The 21,856-nt window shown below is 39.1% G+C and overlaps 1 protein-coding gene across 2 annotated transcripts in view; it reads left to right on the forward strand.

Moving 5' to 3' along the window:
* Window positions 1-817: 817 nt before the first annotated feature.
* Window positions 818-21,856, forward strand: part of sh3bp2 (SH3-domain binding protein 2) — a 34,440-nt gene continuing 13,401 nt past the window's right edge. The window contains exon 1 of one of the 2 annotated variants that reach the window (XM_083983771.1): window positions 818-856. Coding sequence is in view for 1 of the 2 variants with exons in the window: in XM_083983770.1 (XP_083839896.1) it covers window positions 9,154-9,245 (92 nt within the window). In the remaining variant the exon portion in view is untranslated. Of the gene's footprint in view, window positions 857-8,901; window positions 9,246-21,856 lie in introns of those variants that run through there. The other variant, XM_083983770.1, reaches the window with a different exon arrangement.

Here is a 21,856-nt window from a genome sequence, read left to right on the forward strand (position 1 = left end):
CCTTTTGTGTGTGAAAACAATTATAAACAAAATATGAATCAGAGCAGAATTTAAAACATTTTTGATGAATAATTTTTAAACTTTGTATGATTAACATTAATGAATACTACTGCAAGCGATTTGAAAAAAGAAATACATAAAAACATGTTAGAAATCAAGCATGCACTTTTACAAAATAATATTTCTTCCTTTTGGTTTCTGTATTTCTCAAAAACAAAAGTTTTTTTCTGATCTCTCCTGACCTTTTCTGTTTCCTGCCACCTACTGTACAGGATGACCTTCATGCCTGCCAGTAATAAACAACACATCTAACAATAACAACATCTTGATTTGCCTGTCTGTCAGTTGGGATTTTCAGCAGGCAGGCTTCAGGTCGACTAGTTTGTGGGCGATTGTTTATGACATAATTGCTGACCGGGTGTTAAGATCCATCTACACTGTAAAAGGGGAAGTTATTCATGAAATTCTGGTTGCAGTAATACAAGCATGTGAAAATTTAACATACACAATACAACAACCAAACCAAACCAAACCAAAATCCTGCAAATGAGATTTTATATAGCACCATAAAAGAGTTAGACTGCTGAGGAGAGCTTTTACACCGGTAAGTAGAGCCATGTTTCCTTTTTTTATGACAGATCACTGCTCTGGTCTGGTCTGTCTGTCTGTCTGTGAATGAGTGCTGCAGCCTATTTCTCTTGTGGTTGAAGGGCGGGTGTCATGACACTTTATACAGCAGCATGAAAACACCATGCCAGGAAGTGAACAGGGCTGCAGCAGAGCTCAAGCAGGACTCAAACCCCCGATGACACAGACACAGACAGAGGAGCTACACAGCTGATGCAGTTCTCCATGGGTAAGTTTCATTCAGCTTTAACTAGCCTACAGTTTGTTACATATACATACATATACACTGTATGGACCGTTTTGCTTCTTAAATAATATGTGCTGGGTTTGTTCAACCAGAAAGACAGTACGTAGCGCATAGCATTCAGATAACCTCGTCTGGTTTGTAAGCTGTAGCAGTTGTGTTACTGTTTGTTGGTTGTCAGTTTCATCTAGTAAAGGTTATCTCAAGGTACTTTTCATTGAAAGCAGGTCTAGACCGTACGTACCGTATGATCTTATTTGCAGAAACGCAACATTCCCCGCATGAGCAAGAACTTGACAACAGTGGGGAGGGAAAACTCCCTTTTTGTCATCATATTTGCACCAGTGAGTGCTGCTGACCGGGATCACAGGAGTAGAAGGTACTTGGAGGCCAACAAAAAGAAAAACACAAAGCAGCAGCACAGAGAGAGATGAGGAAGCACAAAACTACACAAGAGAGAACAAGATAAGTTTAAAAAAAACAAAACAATGTATACTGTATATGAATGGGACATGAATGTGCACAGATGGAGATGGAGAGGAGGAGAAAGGAGGCTGATGCATATGGGGAAGTCCCTGTTTGAGCACAAGTAGGTTAAAGCTCACAGTAAGTAAATATCAGCTTTATCAGAAAGGAAAGTTAAAACCCTCTCTTAGACATGCAGATGGTGCCAAAGTAGAGGAGCCACTAGCCGGAGTCTCTGTCTCTTACTGTGGAGACTTTAGGAACCACAAGTAAGCCTGCACTGTGGGAACACTATGTTCTAGCTGGGTAATAGGCTACTATAAGGTTTTTTTTAAGATGTGACCGTTTCTGATGCTTTGTGGGTGAGGACGAATTAGAATTTAATTCTAGATTTTACATAGAGACAATTAAGATGCAAATATGAAAGAAATAGTAGGCTATCTCCTTTCCTCGTTCCTGTCATTTGGCCGATGCTTTTAGAGACTTGCTATGACAGTCGACACACGACAATTAGAAACTGTAGTGATACAGCCTAGAAGTAACAAATGCATGGACTAGTTTTTCTGTCATTTTAAGACAGTTACATGTTTTACAAAAAAAGAATTTCTTAAAAAATATATACTACATTCAACTTAATCGACACGTCCTGTTAAAAGTTGGCTCAAAGATTCCTTAAAGGGATAGTTCACCCAAAATTGAAATTGCACTCATTATCTACTCACCCTCATGTTGACTAAGGGCTGGGAGAAGTTTCAGAGTCCTCCGTGGCTTCTCTGAGTTACAGGGGGTCTCGGCGTAGCAGTGCATGTCCATATAACGGTTGCAAATGGATACCAACTGTCTTCGTAACAAAAAGACACACCAAAAAACATCCAAATACCTCCATGCTGCTCGTATGTAATGTCCGTCTTGTATTGAAGCCCCGAAATGCGAAATTGTCCCGAAAAAAATTAAATAAGTCTATATTTCTAGCTTGTTTGTAGCGGAAGCTTCTCGAAGCTCCTCTTCCCGGTTCGTCAAATTTGGACGAACCGGGAAGAGGAGCTTCAAGAAGCTTCGGCCAAGAGTAAGAGTCATGTGCGCTTGCCAAATAAAACATTATTGCAGCATCCCTAGTTTGGAACTACATTTTTCTTTAACCTTTGAGCTGCCATTTTCCTACACACAAGAGCATGTGTGTTTATCTCTGCCTGACTTGAACAGCTGATCTCTGTATTAATACAGCACTCGGGTGCCTCCAATTTCGTTTGATCAACTTCGAGATGATTCTACACGTTGAATAGTCAGTTGATTGGACGTGATGTCTATACGGTCTCACAGAGAGAAGACAACCTGAAGGTCACTCTGGCTCAGCTCCAAAGATGCTCCAGAATCACTCTTGGTGTCATTAGAGAGTAGTGTGACTTATGTGTAGATGTTGCAAAATGTGAAAACAGATTCTGGTGCATCCTTGATCTAATATTAATGTTAAAAGCAAGCTGTCTTTTTTTTTTTTTTACTTTATTAAAGAATATATGGATTTAATTTAAAAACAAATAAAAATGCAAATATAATTTTAGTGTCCTCTAAAAACACTTCAACGGTGTTATAATTACACCACATGTTGTCAAATTGATCTGTATTCTAAATATGTTTGTGTTTAGTCTATTTGCACGTTTCCATAAGTTGCAATGTGGTGAGCTCTTCTCTCTCACAACAGAGCTGAAGTAAAAGAACACAAGAGGCAATGTCAAAGACAGCAAGTCCTGCTGGTCAGTGGTTCTCACCTCTGCCACCTCCAGTTGTCTGTAGTCATTCTGTTGTTCAGAGTTAACAATACAGATATTGACTATAACTAGAAAGAGCATTTCCTAACGGAAAATGCGTGTGTATGCTGCTGAAAGCTGTTGCTGAAGCCATGCTAAATTAGCAGTAGAAATTGACAAAGACAGGAATGGCAAGCAACACACACAGCTGAGGCGGGAATCAAACCCTACACCTCATGATTGCCAACCCAGCAGGCTAACCTCTCAACCACAGAGAACCTGAAGCATACGGAGTTTTAGACCATCACAAATCAAACCCTGTCTGATGATCACTGAATAGTTGAAAGTGTTGTGAATAAAGTCTGGTGCTTAACTGAGTAAGAGAGTGACTGTAGGAAGGATGCCCTGTCAAGATCCAGTCCAGGCAGGATTCGAACCAGTGACCTTGAGGTTGGCAAGCTGTCACCTTACCACTGGACTATAGTAACAGCCAATCAGACGTCTTCACCGTTATGAATCTGAGATCATTCAATGATAGCTGAATGTTTGGCAAAGTAGTAAAAAAAAAAGAGAAAAAAAAGCCAGAAGTACAAGTAGAGGACTTCTGTGTGAGAGTGAATTTAAACAAAGTATAACGCCATTTACAGCGAGTTACTAACTGGAGCTCTGGTCTGAAAGAAAAATGAACTGAACTCAAGATTTTGGAAACAGTTTGTAGCCACACTTGTGTCTCAAAATGTTGTCAAAAAAGCACAGACTTAGAGAATCATTTTAAATATTTTTTCAAATGCAGCCAGGGAGCTTGCTGCTCCCATTTACCCTACTGTAGTTCTTTTTTTGTTCAGATTCCCCTCCCCTCCCCCGCCTTCAGTTGGTTACAGGTGCTTGTTAAGTACATCATCACCTTACAATGAATGACAACAGTCTTAACAACTGTGTGCTCTCTGTGGCCTATATGGCAGAGTAAAGGTTCACTGATCATGGGTTTTAAATCCTGCCTCGGTCATGCCTTAGCATGTTGATCATTACTTGCACAATTTGCGTTTGCTAATTCAGCTGCTTTCAGCATTCACACGTATTTCCTTCAGGAAATTCAATTTCTAGTTTTTATTTTCCATTGTTGTTGTAGAACATACCCACTGACAAAGCAGCAGCATTGAATGTAACTGAACCGTGTGTGACACCAACAGGACAATAGAGAGTTACGCTTCCTTTTCTGCAATACTACTGAAGTCACGACCAATTGTCAGTGATTCCAGATTCTGGTTTTATTTGAATTTAGCTGAATTAACTGGATACAGCATGAGCAGCATGGTCGGGAGTTTGCTTTGATTCTCGTTTTGTGTTGCTTTCTGACAAACGAAAGGCATGTGGTTTCAGATTTGGAGGATGACTCAGTGTAGCAGGAATGAGTGGACCTCAGTAATATGGATTTCATATGTCCCACTACGCATTTCACTGTCTATGCCATGTCTGTTACAGTGCGGGAAACTTGCAATCTATGTAGTTGGCTTATATACAAGGTGGGTTCAGGCAGTCATATTCAGTCATTCAACGTGTAGCTCCCAGCACACCATGGAATAGTTCTCTAGAACAGTGACACTCGGTCGAAACGTTGGTCATGTCTGTTCAACTATATTAAACTAAAAGTATTTGACATGGATGGCTATGAGCAGGGCCGTTGCTAGGAATTCTGGGCCCCCTGAAAGAATACTAAAGTGGGCCCCCTCCACTTTTTTTCATAGACTACGTATGTATTATCATTTTTTATTTAGCCTACTTTGTCTTGATGCTAATGCAGCATTACTATGAGTATTAGTCAGGGTCTTATGCAGAATAAATCAGTCATACAAAGATTCGACTACTGGGGTTTTTTGTGGGCCCTGCTGGGCGCTGGGCCCCTAGAATTATCATCACCTTTCTCCCCTATACAACGGCCCTGGTTACGAGTGTGCAGCATCACTTCACTGCGTAAGTTTGTCGTTCCTGTTGTGAGCAACTCATCAAGGCTGGTGTGCACTCTCTCCCAGTACCTACCGTACTCTTATGTTCATGACATATCAACTTAGAGCATGCTGGGAAATCCCCCTCTCTGGAGGAGCAAGTTAGCTAATGCAATTTTGGAATAGAGTATTTACAGTGTTAGCTGATAAATATAATTATGAAATGTTAATAATAATAAAAAAGAAACTAGTCTCAATCGATACTGGTCAAATAAAAAGAACATTTCCTCCATCTGAAATGCAGAACATAAGTGTAAAATACCATAGTAGCAGAGCTGGAAATACTAAAGTAAAATATGTACTTCACATCACTTTCACTTCACATATGTGAATTTCACATTTACTATCTACTATTTATTCTTCTGTGACGCACAAGAATGACAGGCACCACAGTTTCCTCTGCAGCCTTCCTTGGTGTGCAGGCTCAGTGACAGTGGTAAAGGCGCAGTTGTTACATTTACATCAAGAACACTTTTGTCATGTTCAAATGTCCCATAGTGACAGTGATAGCCATGGTGTGATTATGAACATTTATTGAACATAATGGTTACATAGAATTATTGTGCATTAGGGCTACTTAGCAAAGGATGCTAAATGGGACTTTCCATCCATTTCATTTCATCTGTAGTATTAGTAGTATTATGTGTTATTTTGTGTCTTTAAAGTCCCACTCCCGCGACCCTTTTCGGCCATTTTAAAACCAGCTCATTAGCCATGCACATTAGCAATGCACCTCTGGGGGGTGGGCGGAGACTGCGCTGTTTTGCACCCGCCCAGCCACCTCCTCGCACCCCACCCCCCGGTTGCTGACAGCTGGACATTGTACAATTACAGATTCAGTGTGTTTAGCGCAAAACTCCACACTGGGATTCCATCCCAGACTGGAACATAGTCCTTGCTTACAGTGCAAGCTGCTCTACCAGGTGAGCTATACTTGCCATACCATGACAGTTACACCGAGCTGTGAAGCCTTTCACCTCTGAGCCAGATGCAGAGCGGGGCGGGAGCTTGTAGCACTAGTGCCCTCCCCTGGAGCTGTGACACCCTCAACTCCAGTCTCCCTGAAACTGCCAGTTTGCGTCTGCCATTGGTTCACAGCAGTTTGAAGGCAGAAAAACTCAGAAATGCAATTTTGCACTTCCTTTTCTGCTGATATGTCCTCTAACACAAGAAAAATGCCACAGGAACATGTGAAAAGCTCAAAAAACACGATTTTCACGGGAGTGGGTCTTTAAAGGGACAACGAGGAGTTGCCTCCGTGCGCACCGTGAAATTCTTTGACCGGCGCAAGACAGACTCATGTTTTCATTCATCAAGAATTAAAGTCAGAGGTTGGAAGACGATCACATACCGTCGTAGTTCCCACCATAAACGGCGATTCGGCGGCGTTATTCTCATGACTCGCCACGAAACCGAAAGTAAAGAAACGCTGGTCGGCTCGCCCAGCATTTCCACCACCACTAATAATAATAAAATAACAATAGAGACAAAACAATATATTTATCGAAAATGGGCCCATTAACAAGTGGTAACGTAGATTCATCTACATTAATATGAGACTTTTTTTATAACCAAATAGAAACTCCTCGTTGTCCCTTTAAGTGGGACAAATATTGTCAAGTAATGTCTCAAGTCATCATCAGAAGACGGAGTTTGAAAAAGAAGAGGGTGGGGGTGTTAGACAGAAGTGAGTTTCAGGTCCCTGTTTCCCACCATTCGTGTTTGTTTGAGACACGAGGCTTTAAGCTGGTAATAGTAATAGCATAATGCAAGCCAAACAAATGTTGGTAGCTGTGTTGTATTGTGGATAGTGCAAGCATCAGAACTCCAAAACACAATTATACATCTAAATGTTGTGGGTAACACTTTACAATAAGGGTCCCTTAATTAACGTTAGTTAGCACATTATTAAGCATTAATATATTAACTAATGTATAATTAATGCTGAGTAATGCATACATAATGATAACCAATTACATTATTATGCTTAATAATTTATGAACTAACTTTGAGTAGTAAACATTAATTAACTGCTTACTAATAGGCTACATTAATTAATGTGTTTCCTAATGTTAAGTAATACATAGTAATGATTGTTAATATATCTGTAAACAGTTAATTAATGCTTAATAATGTACTAACTAACGTTAATTAAGGGACCCTTATTGTAAAGTGTTACCTGCATTTGTGTCCACCAGGTGGAGCCAGAGCAACAGACCTGGCCACGAGCCACCACACACCATGACACCCAACATTTAAAAATAAATAAATAAATAAAAATAATGTTTGTAAGTCAAAAGTAACTTCCTGTTTTCAGTGGGCGGCACTGTAAAGCAGATTTCATTTGCTTGTGCCGATGGATTCTGTCTGAGAGTGTCATCAAACCAGACCGCATGATGAAATTGTAACTGCAATGAAATCATCGTCAGTCCAGAGTAATGTTTTTAGTGTGTTTTGTAGTAGACTTTCATGTTTAAATGCAGATGTGACAAGAGGTCACTCACAATGATGGTAGATGGCAGTGGGTCAAACAGAAGGTAGAAATGCTGCAGAAATCTCACCCAATTAAAATTAATAAATGAATAAATGAGATTTAAGACAGTGGCCCACATGGATATATTTAGTTTACATAGAAAAAAAAACAGCACATATATCAAACAACCATGAAGATATTGATCTGTTCAGCCAGTCAAAATGGCTGACTTCCTGTTTAAGACTATAGATGCCAGAGATTTTTTTGACACTTGTATGTAAAAAGTCAGGGGTACTTGACCCCCTTTTAAATTTTCTAGGTGCTACATGTATTATTGAGGCATTTGCTATGTGTGAGAGCCCTAAAATATGTAATACACACGTGTACACTGAGTAAACAATAGGGTGCTTTTATCTTTAGACCCTTTGGCCCTAAATAGAACATAATATAGATTTTAGTTTAGTTTAGTTTAGTTTTAGTTTATTTCGGACATGTTAAAAGAAATAAAACATAATACAGAAATGGACAGACATAACAAATAAAAACTTTGCAAAGACAACATATGAACAAAAAAACAAAAAAATAAATAAAATAACTGAAAATAAAGATAATTTGATTTTTTTTTTTTTTTTGTTCATATGTTGTCTTTGCAAAGTTTTTATTTGTTATGTCTGTCCATTTCTGTATTATGTTTTATTTCTTTTAACATGTCCGAAATAAACTAAAAGTAAACTAAACTAAACTGGGTGGGAAGAACTTTAACTGAATTTATTCTGATATATTATTATATTTATATAGATTTATTCTAACATATGATTACTAATCTTTATCTCTCCATATAGTCATATAAAACATATACAAACACATTCATACATACAAAGACAAACTGAAAGTAACACGAACAGAGCAACAAACAAGACACATGAGAAACTGTAGAGAGTCAAAGTCACTGTTTTACAAACTTGAAAGTAACATGAAAGTTAACCATCCTCACACACAACAGGCTACCTTTCAAGCTACATTTGTAGACATGAGCTTATGTGTATGTGTGGTTGTGTGTGTGTGCGCGCGCGCGTGTGTGTGTGTGTGTGTGTGTGTACGCTTGACCTCTGTATTGTTCCAGCCTTACGTGACGGAAAGTCCCACAGCCTCTCTCTCAGGTCCCATCTCTCCTAGTGTGTGTAGTCACAGTGGTGTGGGTTGCAAACCAGCAGCCAATCACAGACTAGCTCTGAGGAAGCAGGAAGGAACACACCACAGCTGTGTACGAAGGAGAAGCTAAAGGAGGGAGGCCCCGCCCGGAAACGACAGCCAGAGTATCAGGGGCGCACAACGCCACCAGACTTTCTGATCGACAACACTGATTATTCTATAGCTGCCTCTTTAAAGTCTATTCCTGTCCTTCACTCGTCTGCTTTTCATTTGTTCTTCCACCTTTTCTTTCATTTATTCATTTCTTTAATATTGACCTACTCTTCTAGTCTCTAATCTGTGACTCAACCTATTCTACCTTCATCCATCCAACCATACATCCTTAAAGAACTATTCCACGCAGTTTAAAAGTATGCTGGTATATAGTGTTGTGTTGCTGCCTTCATGTCCACCGACATGTCTGCTCCATCCGTGAGGAAGAAGTCATTTGCACGGAACTCTAAGCCGAGCGTCAAGATGTGTTATCGGGAACAAATGTAAGTTATATGTCAGTTTTCATTCTGCTGTGCCTATAGCATACCCTGTTCTTGACTTTGTCTTTTAGTTTTTGTCTGAGTTTAGTTTTTTATTGTATTGTCGGACGAGCTGCCTGGAGGTGTTACTAACTTGTCTTGGTCTGATGACACTTCTAACTGTATATATAGTCTTAACAACTGGAATATTTGGTCTCAGATATCTGGCATTTAGTAGTTGTTGGTCTTTACTAGGGTATACTTTGTTAAAAAAAAAAAAAAAAAACCTCTCAGCTGGAGATTCATGTCATTGATTGTTGTTTGATTTGGCAAAGTTTCTTCCCCAGTACACGTGGTGAGTGAGACAATGGGGGATTTAACATCATCTTAATATTTGCCTTTTTCATGATGCACATATTTGATTTTTTTTTGTTGTTGTTGATGCTATTGCCCTCAACTACTGATTTGGCGGTGGCCACATACATATATCTGTATCATAGCACCTTTCAATTCATAGTAATGAGAGCAAGTTTAGCCTGCCAGGAAGTTGGAACATCAGACTTACCGGTGTGCATTTTCACATAACACATAGCAACTTCACAGCTTTGCTCAAAATGGAATTATGTATTGTCCATTTCAAGCTGAGCAACACCTACACTGCAGGGGCAGTAACACATACTTAACCATCACCACCTACTTGCACCTCTTTGCTGTGATAGAGTGACATGCTCAAAAGTTGCAGTGCAAGTCCAGAGATTTGGAACCAAGACACCCATCTGTTTTATTCATTTATAGCACATTGTTGTTGGTCAAGGTGAAGCTGGTTTAAATGTATATGTTTAGACCATGGTAAACATGTTGTGAACTGATTAAAGGAGAAGCTTACCCTTACTCCTTACCCATTTGCACATCAATTTTACACTAATTTATGCTTTTTTAATTTGGATTTTCCATGCCATTACTGCAGGGATGGATCTTCTTGACTGTGTATGGTTATACGAAACAAGAGATGGAGATGATTGATATTGTTCACCTTTAATATGCATGGAAATGCATTTCTATAGCTGTCAGATATGAGATGCAAAAGTACTCCCAGTTCTACAGTTTAAACCATCAAAGGTCACTTGTGCCTAGCCTCAGATGCACACACCAGCAGCAGACACAATTGTCCATTGTTTTTGTGGTTTCAACAAAAACACTAAGGTTCATGGATTGAGGAAACAATATGTTTTATTGACCTCAAAGTTCCCTCACAATGAACTTTACTATAAAATATTTCATTATATCTACCAGAGTAGATGTACTTTGTTGATTTCCACCACTGCAGCTGTGTAACTACCATGTATATACTGTACTAAAAATATCTATATCTACCTTAAAGAGAGATTCACAAGACCATTAAATGTATTTTTAATTAAAATGTATGTAAAGTACAGTATATCAAGGGGACAAATCACAGTATAATGAAGAAATAAGACTTAGTTTGGTCAAATTTGAATCAATAGATCACATTCAGCCTCACACAGGTACCAAAAACAAATCACATCAATGTGTTGGGATTCTTTCCTCAAGGACAAACAGATTTAGTTTTTATCCAGTGGAGATGAGACGGCCTCTGGTCACGTCAACTGTCAATTGTTGCTGCAGCAACGGCAACTGTCAGTGGGTTTGGTGTCACATACAGAGAATAGAAATAGCTACCTTTACAGGAAATGTGTTCAAATGTTCACCCCCGTCAAAGAGAGGGGAGTGGAGGGTGTGCGTGTGGTCATAGCAAAATCTCAGTGCCCATATTTGGACACAGGAAATGATTATGCACAGGGGAAGTGGCAGGTAGAGAAAGAGGACATGGTTTTACTATTTCAGCTTTCTATGAGCCCTCGGCTGCAGGTGTGTGTGTGTAAAAAACGTTTCTGTTCTGTTTTTGTATTTTAGCGTGCTGAGAGGTCTGTCACATGGCTGGCAAAGGGACGAGTCTATTGCTAAATTATTTTCAATCTATTTTTTAATCAGTTAGTTGCTTAGCTCTCAAGTGGTTCGCCTGACTGACTTCAAACTTGCCAGGTGTCTTGTTAATGGCTCGACTGGGTGCAGTGCAGAATTTGGCGTTTTTTGGATAAGAAATGCAAGAGATTTTATTAAAGAAACACACTTTGACTTTGGCCACTGTAGCCAATCCATCTCTAACACTGCAGCTCTGATCATCATCACTGCACATGTAGCAGAAGGTGTTTGGATGTAGCCTATTCAGAAGATCTTGCAGCAACACCAGCAACAATTGTCATTAATTTGAAAAATCAAACGTAAACGTGCATATTGTACTAATTTTGTGGATGTTCAGTGAATCCATCGTTGTTGTGGTCACTGTTTCTAAAAGCTATTTCTGGATGTATATTGTTGTTGTTGTGATCTCATCTGTTGCGGGGCAGGCAAGGCAAGGCAAGGCAATTTTATTTGTATAGCTCGTTTTTACAAACAGTTTGTCTCAAAGGGCTTTACATGGCATCGTAACAACATCCTCTGCCCTTAGACCCTCACATCCACTGAGGAAAAACTCCATGAAAACCCTTTTAACAGGGAAAACCAGGAGAAACCTCAGGGTGAGCAACAGAGGAGGGATCCCTCACCCAGGACGGACAGACGTGCAATAGATGTTGTTACAGACAAGAAAACAGTTTACAACAGAGAACGTGGGAAACATGGAAATGTTAACAAGAGCTGAAGAAGGAAGCTTCTGGTGTGAGGAAAGGCAGGGAGAGCAGGCCAGCTTAATGGGAGGACTCAAGGGCGTCAGTTTACTTTGACAAGTGGTGGGGACAATGACCACATATACAAGAAGCCCGTAGTTGTGTTTAGAGACGTGACAGGTGTGGCACGACAAGCTGGTGATCAGCTGTGGTCATTGAATTGTTAGACTACACTACAGTAGGTCATTTCAATTTGCGCGTCTGTGTTTTTTCCTTTTTATTTTTTTTTTATAACATTTATATGCGCATCGAGAGTGAGCGAGTGAGCAAGCGTGAGAGAAACAGCGGGTGCAGCAGATGATTGACCGGCAAAAACTGAAATGAGACGGTTACATAGAGGAAAAACACAGAATATAGCCTACGCTGTATGTCCAAGAGACTTTGTCCCGAGGAAGGATCAGAGGGTGGCCCAGGTTTAGTGATGAGGAAACTGTGTACGTTTACATACTGTAAATCCCTACACGCTGTGCAGGCACAACAAGGAAACAAGCCGGGGGGGAAACCGCCATGCCGACATCCCACCAGTCCGACATACTGTAGGCCTAGACTAGTCCCTGTCTGCGCTCTGCTGCGTAATAACGCACAACCATGTGGGTATTCCTCTATCAGCATGTCTTATAGAAGGAGTCACCTGTTGAGTAATGTACATTTCCTTATTTTGAAAGCCTTGTCGGAATGGTGGGATGTCAAAATGACTGCATGTGAGCCGTCCAGATGCTGAGGGTGTGTGTGTGTGTGTGTGTGTATGTGTCTGCCCTGACCAGAGGAAGTCCCTGATGTTTCTGGGTCTGTAATGACAAAACAGAGGTGGCTGAGCAAAGAGTTTTTCACACACATGATCAGAGGTCAGGGCCGTTGCATAGGGGAGAAGGGTGATGACAATTCTAGGGGCCCATAGTCCAGCAGGGCCCCCAACAACTCCCAGTATCCTAATCTTTTTCAACTAAATTATTCTGCATATAACCCTGACTAAAACTCTGCATCAGCATCAAAACAAAGCCACAAAACATGTAATATTCATGAAATACAGTTTATTTTCCAAGCAATAACCCCCTACTTTCTTATAAAAATGATTTAGTCCATGCTAGACCAATAGTAGCTCCCCGCAAACTAATAATAATAATTGGGTATATTGCATCAGGCACTGTCAAGAACAAAGAGTAACAGAAATATGCATGATAATAAATGATAAAATAATAAATAGTCTAAGAAAAAAGTGGCGAGGAAAAGTCAGGGGGGAGGGGCCCACTTCAATGTTCTTTCAGGGCGCCCAGAATTCCTAGCAACGGCCCTGTCAGAGGTTAACACATGCCTCTCTAGTAGACATTCCCATTTTTGATCAGTGTGCAAGCTTTTTCCCCGTTGTTTGTTGGTTTACGCACCTGGAAAGAGAGTTTCTTGTTTGGACAGTGAGTAAGAACGCAAACATCTTTTCTTCTTTGAGTCATATTGAAATTCCCCACATGACTACAGACATGCCCTATAACGTCAAGCTTTTGATAACTTGTAATGATAAATGTCTTAAGATGTGGTTGACCAAATATGAAGTCAATTGAATAAAATCGCCAGGGGAAGTTAGTTTAAGTATGAAGTCCCCAAATTACCAAAACAGCACCGAAATTAAACATTAAAATCAAAATGGCCCACTGTTTGTTTTAGAAAAGGTCAAAGTAGGTGCACTACAGAAGTATAATGAATGAAGGAGATCATGTTGCTAAAACCTGCACCTATTAGCTAACTTTGTCTATTTTCTTTTATTTTACTTTTATTTGCTCTTGCTTTTAACTCCATTTTTAGTGTTTGTTTGTTTTTTATTCTGTTTTATGCTTCTTTTTTTAATGTTCTGTCTTTATGTAAAGCACATTGAGTTGCCTTGGTATGAAATGCGCTATATAAATAAAGATGCCTTGCCTTGCCTTGCCTAATGCAACAAGATTATATGAAGATATGTTAGTGATTGGGACAGACCAATGGGAACAGTCAAAGGTCACATATATCAGATAGATATCAGCCTTATATCTTAGAGAAATTATAAAGTTAGGGATCTGATGTATTTGACATTTTATCTTATCTTCTCGATCCAGAACCCTCCCCCAGGTGGAACAGTGAACTTTTCATTACTGCAAAACTATATTTAAAAAATATAAAAAAAATGGTAACACTTTACTTGAATAGACAAAGATTGACGTAACACTGTCATAACCATGACATAACAGCTGTCATAAACATCAATGAATACTTATGACAGCTGTCGTTAAGTGTCATTCGGTAAGTTATGTCACTTTTAATGCAAAGTTGACATTGTTTGAGATGTTTTTGTTCTGACAACTTGACATAAAGACAATTTAAACTGTCATAGCAGACCTAACTGCCAAACTTTAAAAATGATGTCAAGTTGTCAGAACAAAAACATCTCAAACAATGTCAACTTTGCATCAAAAGTGACATAACTTACCGAATGACACTTAACGACAGCTGTCATAAGTATTCATTGATGTTTATGACAGCTGTTATGTCATGGTTATGACAGTGTTATGTCAATCTTATGAATACCTATTCAAGTAAAGTGTTACCAAAATAATTAAGTGCAATGAAAATGTGAACTGGTTAGCGGAGCCATTGTGGTCAGCCTTTGGGGGGCAACGGGGGCTGTAAGCATCCCCATATACTGTAGGTAATGAACACTGAATGACATTGCGTGTTTCCTGGCCAAGACCTGTCTCTGCTGCAGCTGGGACAGCGGTTTATCTGTGACCTTTGCAGCTGTCAGAGTTTGAGTGCATGTGTGTGGGTCTCGGGGAAGAAGCGCCGGGGGTGGGGGCTCGATCATCATATCGGAACCTACAACACACACTGTGCTCACGTAACACTCGGAGGTGTGGTTAGCCACACAAGTAGTGTGCTGCAGACACCTGGCAGCTGTCTAGTTGTTGCATCACAGGTGGTGCTCTGTGGTACGTTCACACCAATCTGATACTAGTTTTTGGTCCATCAATAATTATATAAATACAACAAAACATACAACACAAAGAACACAGAAGAAAAGAAATATAGCAAGTGTGTGAAGTGAGGATAACCACATTCAGGCTTTTTCAAGACAGCAGGGGAAATAGTCTACTGATGACAGCATAGTCCAGTAATTTTAGGCCAAAAAAGGGGTCAACGTTGAACAAATTGCAACAGAAGCAAACTCAACTGATTTTGTATCCTCAACATGTCCTGAGTGAGGGAAAAAAAGCCCAGAAGAATCCCATTAGGGGAAAGTTTAGAAAAAGACCCAAATATAGCCCATTCATATGCCTATTATTCAAGATGACTGCAATTTTTCAAGACAGCCACATCCTTAGTAGAGCAGGTATGAGCAAACAGTGCATAATCCAAGTATGGCTAATTTGCATATACAACACCTGATAGCCTAAATGGGTTCCATTCAGACCTTAATATTAAGTTTTTTAACTGTAATATGTTAACAAGACTGAAAAATTGCAGTCATCTTGAAATTTAAAGCAGTTTCTTGTTGGTTGATCGAGGGAGTCAACTCATTCCAATTTTCATGCTGGTACCACCACAGCACCTTTATGTGCCATCAAAACGGTGGAATTTATGCAAATGTATGCAAATTTGCTCATGTTAACAAAGAAATTTAAAAAACTTGTAATACATTTTTTGGTTGTCTTAATGTAAGTAATCAACTCAGTAATTTTCATGGAGATATCTAAAGGTTCAAAATTTTACCGTATTCACATGAGAAAAATAATTAATAGGCGTATAAATGGGATATATTTGGGTCTTTTTCTAAACTTTCCCCTAATGGGATTCTTCTGGGCTTTTTTTTCCCTCACTCAGGACATGTTGAGGATACAAAATCAGTTGAGTTTGCTTCTGTTGCAATTCGTTCAACCTTTTTTCAAATGACTGGACTAGCAGGCGACTGCAGGGGATGTGACTGACAATGAGTAATGACTTTATTTAAGCTTAATGTTAATATCTTCATTTACAATTAGTCTACCTCATGAACGTACTGTTTGCCTAATATTGATTTAAACTCATTCAGATGAAGAGGCCCAAACTCAACTTTCAAAGTCATTGTTTAGAAGGAAAAAAAGCTCTGTTTTACTTACTGTAAAACCACATTATATTGTCTAGTATTCTCCACTCACTGTTGTGAGGAAATGCAGTTAAAAATGGCATCCACTTATGTCAGTGATCAGGGGATTTCCATCGTCGTCGCTGCGCTAGTTTCACTTTCAGTTTCCCTAACCAACTGCAACTGGTCAGACTGCTGTCATCAAAGTCTTCTTGTAAGTCAACCACAGCTCTCCCTCTTCGTAACCAGGAGTTACAGACTTCTCAGAGATACAGTAGGAGGTTTAATGCTTTCCCTCAACAGAGATCGAGTCAGATTAGATACTTGTCTGCACACTGTACGTCACGTATAGTGACCAGATCAAACACTGTTGATAAATGGCGACTGATAGTGTCCAGGAAACAACACTCATTTTTCTGACTATTCCAAACACATTGTACTACAGAAACTGTATGTGAACACACTCCTGCAATAATATTAAAGCACAAGTGAGGACTGTTCCTGAAGCAGTTTTTATTCCCTCTGAAGGTTCAGTGAGCTTTCACAGAACTGCTGTCATTTTCGCTCACTTTGCACTTTTCACATTGCACTTTATTATCTCCCCACAACATCATAGGCCTCTGTCAGTATATCAGTGCTTTTATGTGATATATGTGTGGTAAATGTACAGTAGCCTATGTTGAAATTTTTTAATTTTTAATTTTTTTTAAATTGCACATTTGGAGTTTGGGGAAACGTAATTTTGATCCCCTGTGTAACTGTCAGTTACATTGTGTGATTGACAATAAAGTTTACTGAACTGAACTGAACTAATACAGATGATCATAACACTGTTTAAACACCCCTAATGTCCTACCCATAATATGGCCCAAACACAAAACAACATTACTTCAATCAAAAAAGTTGCTTCAAACAAAAAAAACCTTCACTTCTATCAAAGAAAACATTTTCAATCAAAGAAAAACAGTGTTCAAATGCATTTTTTTGAGTCTCAACTATATTTTTTGCATTCAAACACTTTTTGTCTTTGATTGAAAAGTTTTTTTTTTATTGAAGTGAAGTTTTTTTTTATTGAAAATATATTTTTTGATTGAAGCAACCTTTTTTTGATTGAATAATAAAGACACAAATCTACCTTCATACAAGAACAGGCTCTTGGTGGAATTCCCAAGCACGGTACATTCTTAAATATTCTTGTACATGTGTTGTCTGTTGCAGATCACAGCTCTGAGATTGTCTGATCCTGTTTCCACTGATTATTCACTACAGGCATAATGTTCAGTTTTGCAAAGTGGCCACCAGTTTAAATCACATTGTTTTATGATGTGTGTGTGAGAGAGAGAGGGCATGTGTGTCATTGTGTGTGAGTGTGTGTATGTGTGTCCAGGCCTGGGAGGAAATATGTTTGAATGAGTCTGGTATGTAAGCAGCTCCTGTGCTTCCCTTCCTGTTAAACAGCTGCTCTCTGATTAGCATCAGCACAGTTCAGGATGAAAAACTAAAACCCCAGGGCAACAGGGTTCAAAGCTGCAATGAGTGACTTTTTTTTTTTTTTTTTTCCAACATTTGGACGACACAGTTGTTGTACATGTAGATTTGTACACCTATTAACAGTAACACTTGTGTGAACTTTATGTCTTCAGTGCTACATGTTATTTTCAAGGTAAATGTAACTCCTCTCTTTGCAGCTTCTTATGCTGGTCGCTGCATGTTGTTGTGAAACTAATCTTTAATACACAGAATGTCTGCAGGTCTGTGGGGACAGATAGTTTTCATCATGAGTGACAGCAGAGTTTATTTGGGCTGACAATGTTTACAGAATCTCTTATCAATTCTTTGAAGACATGTCTCTCTTTGAAGAGTTCATTTGCAAAAGTAGATAAGTGCCATTTTGAAAAAGAATGAGCTGAGGCTTTGTAATTATTCTTTGCATAGTGTTGTTTTCAATAAAACTTTTTTTTTTTTTTTTTAGATATGTCTGTTTTGTTGCATCTCAAAGTCACTCAACTTTGGTTTGACTGATATCACCTTATGTAAATACAAAATAAAAAAATGAAGATTCTAGAATTAGAGTTATCTGCTTTTGCAAATGAACTCTTCGAGATGATTAAAAAATATATGAATTATTTTTATTACACCAAGAGTGGATTGTGAAATGTGTAGTTGCACAAATTACAGCCACTATTGATGGGGGAAAAAATAATAATTTTTGTAATACTAAAACAATTTTCCTTTTAAAATACTTAGAGATGTAGTAATTGTTGAAGCACTCCAAGTGTTTGAAGTATCTTCAAGTTTAAGAGCCAAAAGTAATTGAAAGCAGTTGAAGTGTCATTATTGAACACATTAGGGACTTCAATTCCAAGTTGAAGCAGTTGTAATTGATTAAAGTGAGAGTTTGTTGAGAGTGTGAGATGCAGGCAGTTGAAATGTCAGTGGACCAGAGAAGTGTCAGTTGGGAGCAGGGCCGTTGCTAGGAATTCTGGGCCCCCTGAAAGAATACTAAAGTGGGCCCTTGCCCCCTGACTTTTCCACTTTTTTTCATAGACTACGTATGTATTATCATTTCTTATTTAGCCTACTTTGTTTTGATGCTATTGCAGCATTACTATGAGTATCAGTCAGGGTCTTATGCAGAATAAATCAGTCATACAAAGATTAGACTACTGGGGTTTTTTGCGGGTCCCACTGGGCGCTGGGCCCCTTGAGTTATCATCACCTTTCTCCCCTATACAACGGCCCTGGTTGGGAGATTGACTGCTGATACATGGTCCGTCTTCTCATCCACAGTCTTCTCCTCCATCAACTCCTCTGACATCTATACTGTACTCTGACACTCTCAGACCACTTCCTGTAGAAAAGATGAAAACGCTGAGTGCACAGTCACAACGGCACCATGTTGTCTCACTTCTCACGGTGGTTGTCGGTCGCTGTGTGTGTCTGTCACTGTGTGTAGCTATGTCCACAGTCCATCATTTATCTGTGTCAGCTTTTTATCAGAAAACATTTACACTGGACAGTCATAAAAACCAACCACATGATAGCTTCTGTAGCCTATGTCATCCAGCCTCATCATATATTGTGTCTCATGCACACGTTTCCCTTCTATGTTTTATCAGCTCTGTAGAAATCAGACTCATTTTGAACAGGCTGTGTGGGGCAGGATTGGTTGCTCCACTTCCATCTCAGAGGCCGTAACCACAACAGTTAAAGGGATAGTTCACCCAAAATTCAAATTTCACTCATTATCTACTCACCCTCATGTCGACTAAGAGCTGTGAGAATTTTCAGAGTCCCCCGTTCCTTCTCTGAGTTACGGGGGGGGGGGTCCGCGCAGCAGTATTTGTCCATAATATGGTTGTGAATGGTGCTCACTTTTCTTTATCCAAAAAGACACACCAAAAAACATCCAAATACCTCCATACTGCTCGTCTGTAATGTCCCTCTTGTATTGAAGCCCCAACATGAGAAATTGTTCTGAAAAAAATTAAATAAGTCTATATTTTAAGCTTGTTTATAGCGGAAGCTCCCAGTGTCTCAGTTCACTGCTCTTACTGTGTCAGTGCAAATCTTGCGTGATTTGCACTGACCGGCGGAACAATTTCTCATGTTGGGGCTTCAATACAAGAGGGACATTACAGACGAGCAGTATGGAGGTATTTGGATGTTTTTTGGTGTGTCTTTTTGGACGAAGAAAAGTGGTATCCATTCACAACCATTATATGGACAAATACTGCTGCACAGACCCCCCTGTAACTCAGAGAAGGAACAGAGGACTCTGAAAATGCTCACAGCTCTCAGTCGACATGAGGGTGAGTAGATAATGAGTGAAATTTGAATTTTGGGTGAACTATCACTTTAATTGACTTTCACATGAGCATGTCACTTAATAATAATAATAATATGGTTTACATTAATATAGCGCTTTACTATTGATACCCGATACCCAAAGCGCGTACAGCGTAATAGCAGTAACTGCAGTTCAGTGCCATTGTTGGCATACACAACAGATGTGTAGGAGGCTGTTGTGTTTACGCACATTGACACACAACCATTTACACTAATGACTGGAGCTCTTCGTTTCTGCACATCACACACCCCCTCTCTGGTCTGTAGATTCTCTTGATAAACTGGAAGTTACAGATTGGAGTGGGAAGGACTTCATCTGGGATGTTTATTCAGACCACTGCTCTCTCCGACACAAACACACACACTACCCTGTACACTTTTTGCATTAGTGCAATATCTAACTTGGGATGTTTTTATGTGCAAGAGAGAGTAAGTGAGATAGTCCGTGCTTGTGATAGATTGTGTTTCTCTGTGATGGACCTTCTGCCAATGGTAGCCACCACAGTCAGCCTGCTGAGGAGCAGCGTTGCTGTTCAGAGCATCAGCAAGAGGCTCAAGAGGAGGTAGGCCACAGTCACTATGGTGATGATGATGATTTTAGACCGATGGTTTAAAGTTTCAGTCGCGGTTAAAGGAGCTATTTCTAAATGTTAGCATTGACAGCTATTTACTTATCGGTCTAGGGTTAAGGTTAGACATTGGTTAAGCGTTGATAATTCATTGTCCACACCACAGGCTTTAACCTTTAACTGCTCATTTTGGGTCACTATAGCTAAGGAGTGCCTGAATTGGTTCAACCTGGTTAAGCCATCTCTACCACTCGGTTGAGGTACGCTGTGCTAAAGAAATCCACTAGAGGGCACTTTGTTCTTAAATAGTATTCTTCTTCACACCCCCTACAACCAGGAAATCCGAAACACAAAAATCATCTGCGACATGTTGACTGTTTTCTGTAAACATTTGAAAAGTACAGATAGTTTTCTGACATATACTGTATGTGTTTTAGAGTCCTTACTAAACAGAATTATGCCACTTGAAATCATCTAAAAACCTAAGTTAAATGTCTAATATTTTTTTTAAAACATGCTCAACCAAATGGTTGATTTGTCGCTTGATGGTAAATGTAGCAAATTAAACTAACGTAAGTAAAATTGAATTTTTTGCTATAAAATCTACCAGAAATGTGACTGTTGTGTCCCAAAAACCATGACTGCTGGTGCACCAACACAGACAAGTTGTGTTCAGATATTAACATGAGGAATTTTTATTTTTATTTTTTTTCCTATTTGAATGCAAAAATGAATGTTTTTCACTGTTACACGTAATCAGATGTGTATTGAATGTGAGAATACTGTGCTGTTGCACTTTGACACAGATAACAGATGGGAAAAATAGAAATGCAATATTTCTTTGTTCGAAGAAATATTTTAAAAACCAGGGGTGTTTTGTGGCATACTGAAAGAAATAGAGTGTATTCAATGCCCCAGACATTTTTTGTTGTTTATTTCTTCATAAATTAGCATTTTATGTAAATGAATCTACTGTCACTGGTATTATATGAAGTTCTCAACCATTAAGTGACATCTCAACCGTTTGGTAGAGATCAATATTTTAGAAATCACAGGGTCTGTTGAAAAAAAAAATCATTGATTGTGCTTATGATTCACCTAAGGGTAAAAGAAATGCAAAAAAAATCATTTTTTCACTGGTTTCTTCTTGGTGGGGTTGTTAAAGGGTTAAATAGGCATTTACATAAAAAAACATCAATATAGTCATAATTCATAAGGATATACTACCACAGACATTAGTGCCTAACTAGTCTAACTACTTGACTGAGTTGTACATTGATGGTTTTTGGATTGAGATCATAATTAACGGTTGATTGACTGGCTTAAGCAGATGTTGCTGAGTATCTGCTCTTTGATTCAGTGAGAGTAGACTGCTGAAGTCCC

Source organism: Trachurus trachurus, assembly GCF_905171665.1.
Source record: "Trachurus trachurus genome assembly, chromosome: 12".
In the NCBI taxonomy this organism is placed as follows: domain Eukaryota; kingdom Metazoa; phylum Chordata; class Actinopteri; order Carangiformes; family Carangidae; genus Trachurus; species Trachurus trachurus.